We start from the raw sequence: 10,481 nt of genomic DNA, 5'->3' as shown, positions 1-10,481 counted from the left end.
TCAATTCAGTTCAATTCAATTCAGTTCTATTAGATTAAATTTGATTAAATTCAGTTCAGTTCAATTCAGTTCAATTGAATTCAGTTCAATTTGATTCAATTCAATTTGATTCATTTCAGTTCAATTCATTTCGATTCGATTAAATTCAGGTCATCCCAGTTGAATTCCGTTGAATTTAATTTGGCTCAATTCGATTAAATTTAATTTGATTCAATTCACTTCAATTCAGTTCAGTTCAATTCATTTTGATTAGATTCAGTTCAATTTGGTTTGATTCAATTCTATTCAATTCAGTTCAATTCAATTCATTTCAGTTAGATTCAGTAAGATTCAAGTCAATTCGATTCAATTTAATTAAACTCAGTTCAATTCAATTCAGCTCAATTCAATTCAGTTCAATTCAGTTTGATTCGATTCAATTCATTCAATTCATTTTGATTAGATTCCGTTTGATTCAATTCAATCCAGTTCACTTCAATTCACTTTAATTCAATTAAATTCACTTTAATTCAATTCAATTCAGTTCAATTCAGTTCAATTCAATTTAGTGCAATTCAGCTGAATTCAGTTTATTTTTAATTTGATAAAATTCACTTGTATTCATTTAAATTCAATTAATTCAATTATATTAGATTAAATTTGATTCAATTCAGTTCAATTAATTTCAGTTATTTATTTAATTCATTTAGATTAGATTCAGTTTGATTTAATTCAATTGTGTTCATTCAATTTGATTCCATTCAATTCAGTTTAATTCAATTCAGTTTAATTCAATTAGATTAGATAAGATTAAATTCAGTTCAGTTCAATTTGATTCAGTTTATTTTCAATTATATTCAATTTGATTGAATGGAAAACAAAAACTGATGAATGTAACCTAAAATTTAACCATAATGGAAATGAAAGACAGTATCTTTGTATATCTTATCTGTATACAGTATATATATATATATATATATATATATATATATATATATATATATATACATACAGTACAAATAAGTAGAAAAAATATTTTTAAATATGCATACAAAATAAAAGAAACTAACAAAGAAACTATATATATATATATATATATATATATATATAGTTTCTTTGTTAGTTTCTTTTCAGTTTGATTTGATATATATATATATATATATATATATATATATATACACATAAGTAAGCTAAAATAGCTAAAATACAAATATAAAATGTGGACATTCCTATTAAAAGACATGTAGATAAATAAACACAAACAGAAATGTGTAAACATTGCACTTTAAAGTATAAATATAAATAGTTGAATACAAATATAAAATAATATAATATACGTTTATAATTACATTTCACTGCATATATGTATGAAAGTATGTATATGTATTTGACGAATAAACCTTGAATCTCGAATATATAATATAATATAATATAATATAATATAATATAATATAATATAATATAATATATGCATAAATACACACTTAAAAGAAATAAAGAGATATTAAGTGCATTTACTTGGACTAGGCTCCACTGTTCGAAGTAGTATCATATTTCTGTTTCTCCATCCCGTACATCAATATATGCAGTACATATATATGTAAATCAATATATACATATATATATATATATAAATCAATATATACATATATATGTAAATCAATATATACATATATATGTAAATCAATATATACATATATATGTAAATAAATATATAAATATATATGTAAATCAATATATACATATACAGTACAGATAATAACTCTGTCTCTCACCTCCCCCTCTCTCCCTGTCTCTCTCTCTCAGACTACATCGCTCTCTTCAGCACCAAGTGTCATGGCTGTGACTTCCCAGTTGAAGCAGGTGATAAGTTCATTGAGGCGCTGGGTCACACCTGGCACGACACCTGCTTCGTGTGCGCGGTGAGAACACACTTCACACCTGCACCACATCCAGGGCGAGAGTCATAACATCATGACATCATAACATCATAGCATCATGACATCATGACATCATTCTTCACGAATACGGGACTGATGGACTTCCTTTGAAGCCCGATTCCAATAAAACAAATGTGACCGACGTCACTTTGGGTCGCCGCAATGTGTCAAACCCCACGGTCTTGAACCCCAACGTATCCAACCCCAACGTGTCGAACCCCAACATATCGAACCCCACCGTCTTGAACCCCAACGTGTCGAACCCCAACATATCGAACCCCACCGTCTTGAACCCAACGTGTCGAACCCCAACGTCTTGAACCCCAGCGTTTTAAACCCCAACGTTTCGAACCCCAAGTGTCGAACCCCAAGTGTCGACCCCAACATCTTAAACCCCAACGTCTTGAACCCCAACGTCTTGAACCCCAACGTGTCGAACCCCAACATGTTGAACCCCAACGTCTTGAACCCCAACGTCTTGAACCCCAACGTGTCGAACACCAACATGTTGAACCCCAACGTCTTGAACCCCAACGTCTTGAACCCCAACGTGTCGAACCCCAACGTGTTGAACCCCAACGTCTTGAACCCCAACGTGTCGAACCCCAACATGTTGAACCCCAACGTCTTGAACCCCAACGTGTCGAACCCCAACGTCTTGAACCCCAACGTGTCGAACCCCAACGTCTTGAACCCCAACGTCTTGAACCCCAACGTGTGGAACCCCAAGTGTCGAACCCCAACATCTTGAACCCCAACGTCTTGAACCCCAACATCTTGAACCCCAATGTGTCGAACCCCAACATGTTGAACCCCAACGTCTTGAACCCCAACGTGTCGAACCCCAAGTGTCGAACCCCAACGTCTTGAACCCCAACGTGTCGAACACCAACGTGTCGAACCCCAACGTCTTGAACCCCAACGTGTCGAACCACAACGTGTCGAACCCCAACATGTCGAACCCCAACGTATCGAACCCCAACGTGTCGAACCCCAACGTCTTGAACCCCAACGTGTTGAACCCCAACGTGTCAAACCCCAACGTGTCGAACCCCAACGTGTCGAACCCCAACGTGTCGAACCCCAACGTCTTGAACACCAACGTGTAGAACCCCAACGTGTCGAACCCCAATGTGTCGAACCCCAACGTGTCAAACCCCAACGTTTCGAACACCAACGTGTCGAACCCCAAGTTCTTGAACCCCAACGTGTCGAACCCCAACGTGTCGAACCCCAACGTCTTGAACCCCAACGTCTTAAACCCCAACGTGTCGAACCCCAACGTGTCGAACCCCAACGTCTTGAACCCCAACGTGTCGAACCCCAACGTGTGGAACCCCAACATCTTGAACCCCAACGTGTGAAACCCCAACGTTTCGAACACCAACGTGTCGAACCCCAAGTTCTTGAACCCCAACGTGTCGAACCCCAACGTGTCGAACCCCAACGTCTTGAACCCCAACGTCTTAAACCCCAACGTCTTAAACCCCAACGTGTCGAACCCCAACGTGTCGAACCCCAACGTCTTGAACCCCAACGTGTCGAACCCCAACGTCTTGAACCCCAACGTGTCGAACCCCAACGTCTTGAACCCCAACGTGTCGAACCCCAACGTGTCGAACCCCAACATCTTGAACCCCAACGTGTGAAACCCCAACGTTTCGAACACCAACGTGTCGAACCCCAAGTTCTTGAACCCCAACGTGTCGAACCCCAACGTGTCGAACCCCAACGTCTTGAACCCCAACGTCTTAAACCCCAACGTCTTAAACCCCAACGTGTCGAACCCCAACGTCTTGAACCCCAACGTGTCGAACCCCAACGTGTCGAACCCCAACGTCTTGAACCCCAACGTCTTGAACCCCAACGTGTCGAACCCCAACGTGTCGAACCCCAACGCGTCGAACCCCAACGTGTCGAACCCCAACTTCTTGAACCCCAACGTGTCGAGCCCCAACGTGTCGAACCCCAACGTCTTGAATACCGTGTCGAACACCAACGTGTCAAACCCCAACGTCTTGAACCCAACGTGTCGAACCCCAACGTCTTGAACCCCAACGTGTCAAACCCCAACGTCTTGAACCCAACGTGTCGAACCCCAACGTGTCGAACCCCAACGTCTTGAACCCCAGCGTTTTAAACCCCAACGTTTCGAACCCCAAGTGTCGAACCCCAAGTGTCGAACCCCAACATCTTAAACCCCAACGTCTTGAACCCCAACGTCTTGAACCCCAACGTGTCGAACCCCAACATGTTGAACCCCAACGTCTTGAACCCCAACGTCTTGAACCCCAACGTGTCGAACCCCAACATGTTGAACCCCAACGTCTTGAACCCCAACGTCTTGAACCCCAACGTGTCGAACCCCAACATGTTGAACCCCAACGTCTTGAACCCCAACGTGTCGAACCCCAACATGTTGAACCCCAACGTCTTGAACCCCAACGTGTCGAACCCCAACGTCTTGAACCCCAATGTGTCGAACCCCAACGTCTTGAACCCCAACGTGTCGAACCCCAACATCTTGAACCCCAACGTCTTGAACCCCAACGTGTCGAACCCCAAGTGTCGAACCCCAACATCTTGAACCCCAACGTCTTGAACCCCAACATCTTGAACCCCAATGTGTCGAACCCCAACATGTTGAACCCCAACGTCTTGAACCCCAACGTGTCGAACCCCAAGTGTCGAACCCCAACGTCTTGAACCCCAACGTGTCGAACACCAACGTGTCGAACCCCAACGTCTTGAACCCCAACGTGTCGAACCACAACGTGTCGAACCCCAACATGTCGAACCCCAACGTATCGAACCCCAACGTGTCGAACCCCAACGTCTTGAACCCCAACGTGTTGAACCCCAACGTGTCAAACCCCAACGTGTCGAACCCCAACGTGTCGAACCCCAACGTGTCAAACCCCAACGTCTTGAACACCAACGTGTAGAACCCCAACGTGTCGAACCCCAATGTGTCGAACCCCAACGTGTCAAACCCCAACGTTTCGAACACCAACGTGTCGAACCCCAAGTTCTTGAACCCCAACGTGTCGAACCCCAACGTGTCGAACCCCAACGTCTTGAACCCCAACGTCTTGAACCCCAACGTGTCGAACCCCAACGTCTTGAACCCCAACGTCTTGAACCCCAACGTGTCGAACCCCAACGTGTCGAACCCCAACGTCTTGAACCCCAACGTGTCGAACCCCAACGTGTCGAACCCCAACATCTTGAACCCCAACGTGTGAAACCCCAACGTTTCGAACACCAACGTGTCGAACCCCAAGTTCTTGAACCCCAACGTGTCGAACCCCAATGTGTCGAACCCCAAGGTCTTGAACCCCAACGTCTTAAACCCCAACGTCTTAAACCCCAACGTGTCGAACCCCAACGTGTCGAACCCCAACGTCTTGAACCCCAACGTGTCGAACCCCAACGTGTCGAACCCCAACGTCTTGAACCCTAACGTCTTGAACCCCAACGTGTCGAACCCCAACGTCTTGAACCCCAACGTGTCGAACCCCAACGTGTCGAACCCCAACATCTTGAACCCCAACGTGTGAAACCCCAACGTTTCGAACACCAACGTGTCGAACCCCAAGTTCTTGAACCCCAACGTGTCGAACCCCAACGTGTCGAACCCCAACGTCTTGAACCCCAACGTCTTAAACCCCAACGTCTTAAACCCCAACGTGTCGAACCCCAACGTGTCGAACCCCAACGTCTTGAACCCCAACGTGTCGAACCCCAACGTGTCGAACCCCAACGTCTTAAACCCCAACGTGTCGAACCCCAACGTGTCGAACCCCAACGTCTTGAACCCCAACGTGTCGAACCCCAACGTGTCGAACCCCAACGTCTTGAACCCCAACGTCTTAAACCCCAACGTCTTAAACCCCAACGTGTCGAACCCCAACGTGTCGAACCCCAACGTCTTGAACCCCAACGTGTCGAACCCCAACGTGTCGAACCCCAACGTCTTGAACCCCAACGTCTTGAACCCCAACGTGTCGAACCCCAACGTCTTGAACCCCAACATGTCGAACCCCAACGTGTCGAACCCCAACATCTTGAACCCCAACGTGTGAAACCCCAACGTTTCGAACACCAACGTGTCGAACCCCAAGTTCTTGAACCCCAACGTGTCGAACCCCAACGTGTCGAACCCCAACGTCTTGAACCCCAACGTCTTAAACCCCAACGTCTTAAACCCCAACGTGTCGAACCCCAACGTGTCGAACCCCAACGTCTTGAACCCCAACGTGTCGAACCCCAACGTGTCGAACCCCAACGTCTTAAACCCCAACGTGTCGAACCCCAACGTGTCGAACCCCAACGTCTTGAACCCCAACGTGTCGAACCCCAACGTGTCGAACCCAAACGTCTTGAACCCCAACGTCTTGAACCCCAACGTGTCGAACCCCAACGTCTTGAACCCCAACGTGTCGAACCCCAACATCTTGAACCCCAACGTTTCGAACACCAACGTGTCGAACCCCAAGTTCTTGAACCCCAACGTGTCGAACCCCAACGTGTCGAACCCCAACGTCTTGAACCCCAACGTCTTAAACCCCAACGTGTCGAACCCCAACGTGTCGAACCCCAACGTCTTGAACCCCAACGTGTCGAACCCCAACGTGTCGAACCCCAACGTCTTGAACCCCAACGTCTTGAACCCCAACGTGTCGAACCCCAACGTGTCGAACCCCAACGTGTCGAACCCCAACGCGTCGAACCCCAACGTGTCGAACCCCAACGCCTTGAACCCCAACGTGTCAAACCCCAACGTCTTGAACCCAACGTGTCGAACCCCAACGTCTTGAACCCCAACGTGTCGATCCCCAACGTCTTGAACCCCAACGTGTCAAACCCCAACATGTCGAACCCCAACGTGTCGAACCCCAACGTATCGAACCCCAACGTCTTGAACCCCAACGTGTCGAACCCCAACGTGTCGAACCCCAACGTCTTGAACCCCAACATCTTGAACCCCAACGCGTCGAACCCCAACGTCTTGAACCCCAACGTCTTGAACCCCAACGTGTCGAACCCCAACATCTTGAACCCCAACGTCTTGAACCCCAACGTGTCGAACCCCAACGTGTCGAACCCCAACGTGTCGAACCCCAACGTCTTGAACCCCAACGCGTCGAACCCCAACGTGTCGAACCCCAACGTCTTGAACCCCAACGTCTTGAACCCCAATGTCTTGAACCCCAACGTGTCAAACCCCAACGTCTTGAACCCCAACGACTTGAACCCCAACGTGTCGAACCCCAATGTCTTGAACCCCAACATCTTGAACCCCAACGTCTTGAACCCCAACGTGTCGAACCCCAACGTGTCGAACCCCAACGTCTTGAACCCCAACGTCTTGAACCCCAACGTCTTGAACCCCAACGTGTCGAACCCCAACGTGTCGAACCCCAACGTCTTGAACCCCAACGTGTCGAACCCCAACGTCTTGAACACCGTGTCGAACCCCAACGTGTCGAACTCCAATGTGTCAAACCCCAACGTCTTGAACCCCAACGTGTCAAACCCCAACATGTCGAACCCCAACGTGTCGAACCCCAACGTATCGAACCCCAACGTCTTGAACCCCAACGTGTCGAACCCCAACGTGTCGAACCCCAACGTCTTGAACCCCAACATCTTGAACCCCAACGCGTCGAACCCCAACGTCTTGAACCCCAACGTCTTGAACCCCAACGTGTCGAACCCCAACATCTTGAACCCCAACGTCTTGAACCCCAACGTGTCGAACCCCAACGTGTCGAACCCCAACGTGTCGAACCCCAACGTCTTGAACCCCAACGTCTTGAACCCCAACGCGTCGAACCCCAACGTGTCGAACCCCAACGTCTTGAACCCCAACGTCTTGAACCCCAATGTCTTGAACCCCAACGTGTCAAACCCCAACGTCTTGAACCCCAACGACTTGAACCCCAACGTGTCGAACCCCAATGTCTTGAACCCCAACATCTTGAACCCCAACGTCTTGAACCCCAACGTGTCGAACCCCAACGTGTCGAACCCCAACGTCTTGAACCCCAACGTCTTGAACCCCAACGTCTTGAACCCCAACGTGTCGAACCCCAACGTGTCGAACCCCAACGTCTTGAACCCCAACGCGTCGAACCCCAACGTCTTGAACCCCAACGTGTCGAGCCCCAACGTGTCGAACCCCAATGTGTCGAACCCCAACGTCTTGAACCCCAACGTGTCGAACCCCAACGTCTTGAACCCCAACGCGTCGAACCCCAACGTCTTGAACCCCAACGCGTCGAACCCCAACGTCTTGAACCCAAACGTGTCGAGCCCCAACGTGTCGAACCCCAACGTCTTGAACACCGTGTCGAACCCCAACGTGTCGAACTCCAATGTGTCAAACCCCAACGTCTTGAACCCCAACGTGTCAAACCCCAACATGTCGAACCCCAACGTTTCGAACCCCAACGTCTTCAACCCCAACGTGTCGAACCCCAACGTCTCGAACCCCAACGTGTCAAACCCCAATGCACCACGCCCGCTCTCCACAGGGAACAACGGACGTTTGTCCTCTTCCCTGTCAATCCCCTTTGATGTGCTTGGAGATGGTGGTGAATTTTAGACTTTTTTTTACCTGATCCATTAAAGGATCATTCAAGGATCATTCAAGGATCATTCAAGGATCATTCAAGGATCGATCCTTTTCCATTTTGACTGATTCCCTGAGATCAGGACGTTCGACCTTCATTTCAGCCAGATCCACTTCCCACTACAAATACTAACTACTATACTTATACTATTATTTATGATGCTAGGTCGCTTTGGGCGAAAAGCGAGAAGCCACAAATCTTGATGTGTTGTGTTGTGTTGCCATGGCGACTGCAGGTGTGCCACGTGAACCTGGAGGGCCAGCCCTTCTACTCCAAGAAGGACAAGCCACTGTGCAAGAAGCACGCCCACGCCATCAACGTGTAGCGTGACCCCCGACCTGCGGCCCCTGACCCCTGACCTGAGGCTGAATTGCCGAATTGAGTGAATCTTCAGAGTTTTCCAGACTTGATCCCCGTGTTTTGTTTTCTTTAACAGAAAGGTGGAGATCAGACACGTTTCCTGGTAGAGCGGAGACGTTTTCTGTTGAAATCAAACTCCACATAATTCACATTTCATGGCGGATGCGGATGTCGTCCACAGACCCTCATTTTGCCTTATTTCTAAAAACAAACAAAAAAGAAAACGTCCCCCGTTTGAGATGATGAATGTCATGTTTTGTTCCTCCGACTTCAGTGGCAAAAACACTTTCATATTTAATAATTTAATCTTTCATTTTATTTTTTACATTTTGCCTTATTTCTTTTACTGAACCTCTGGGAGTCCCCGAGTGAAGCCACTGATTTAAATGAGAGGACATACAGAATTTAAAGAATTATTACAGCAAAGAACAATGTTGAATTTACTATTTACTTATTTGACAGCATGGTATTTATATAAAAAAATATATATATATAACTTCATGATGGCGCTTGATAGTGATAAAGTAATAAAAACTCCAATTAGTCATTAGATTCTTGTTTTATTATTTTGCTATTGGGGGTCACAAAATGTAATTTATGAGTGTGTGTGTGTGTGTGTATGTGTGTGGTTTACAGTGTTTACAAGCTGCTTTTTAACACAGAGTGGAATGAACACATCACTGTTGTGCTGCATAAGGATTTATTTTAGACAGAATATCTAACACTTGAGGTTAGGAAATGGAATTATTATTATTATTATTATTATTATTATTATTATTATTTTACCGTTTTGTTTCCCCCGCAGCGTTTTTGTGCCTTAAACCGGTGGCAGTGACACCTCAGGCCCACGTTCACGGTGAACTCAGCAGGTTCACGTGGTCCCGGGTCACGTGCGCTGGTGTACAGTTTCTACCTTGAAGATCTTTTCTACAGTTTGTCTGTTTTTCTGTGCGTTAGTGTCCGAATGAGGAAAGGAAACTCCGGGTCCAAAAGTGGAATAAAGGAAACAACTCAGCTCCGGGATCTTTCGATGTGGATTTACTGAGCAGCATCAGTGGATCAGTGGCCGGAGCAAAAACCCAGAAACGGGAGTTTTTATTTCTTACTCTCTGGACCTGTAGTGATCCAACTCTGCAAAAAAAAAGATTTGTAAAAACGTTGTTATTCACGCTGAGAACCTTGACAGGAAGAGAGTCTGAATTTGAGCAGAATTTGAATAAGGCGGCCCCGGGTTTTCTGTTCACGTTATTTCAGACGGAGCTGTTGCCGTGGTCTTCCACTTCTGGGGAACCAGAGGAGAAGGGTTGAGGGCACTAGGAAACGGAGAAACGCCCGATAGTTGGAGTTGTAACTGTTGGAGTTCTGGGGCGGAGACAAAGCATGAGCTGCCGGCCCCGTTCTGACGCTGAAGGTCGGACGGAGGTCAGCCATGTTGTTGGGTTCAGGGTCAAATCGGAAAGGAATCGAACGTGTTTAATTTAGAAACGCTTTTCATTTCTGTGTGCATTGTTTGGGGCTAAGTATTTGTATTGAGTGTTAAATAAAGCACAGACTGAGCACATGA

At 46.7% G+C, this 10,481-nt stretch overlaps 1 protein-coding gene across 7 annotated transcripts in view; it reads left to right on the top strand.

Moving 5' to 3' along the window:
- The window catches only part of ldb3a (LIM domain binding 3a), a 72,395-nt gene extending 61,914 nt beyond the window's left edge, over positions 1-10,481 (top strand). For all 7 annotated transcript variants that reach the window (XM_080016669.1, XM_080016668.1, XM_080016666.1 and 4 more), the window contains 2 exons: positions 1,786-1,901; positions 8,793-10,481. In XM_080016669.1, the coding sequence (XP_079872795.1) occupies positions 1,786-1,901; positions 8,793-8,882 (206 nt within the window). In that variant the 3' untranslated portion in view covers positions 8,883-10,481. The remainder of the gene's footprint in view (positions 1-1,785; positions 1,902-8,792) is intronic.

This window comes from Zeus faber (genome assembly GCF_960531495.2).
Source record: "Zeus faber genome assembly, chromosome: 16".
Classification (NCBI taxonomy): Eukaryota; Metazoa; Chordata; class Actinopteri; order Zeiformes; family Zeidae; genus Zeus; species Zeus faber.
Note: the sequence above shows the minus strand (reverse complement) of the source record. Positions and strands in the feature narration are given on the sequence as shown.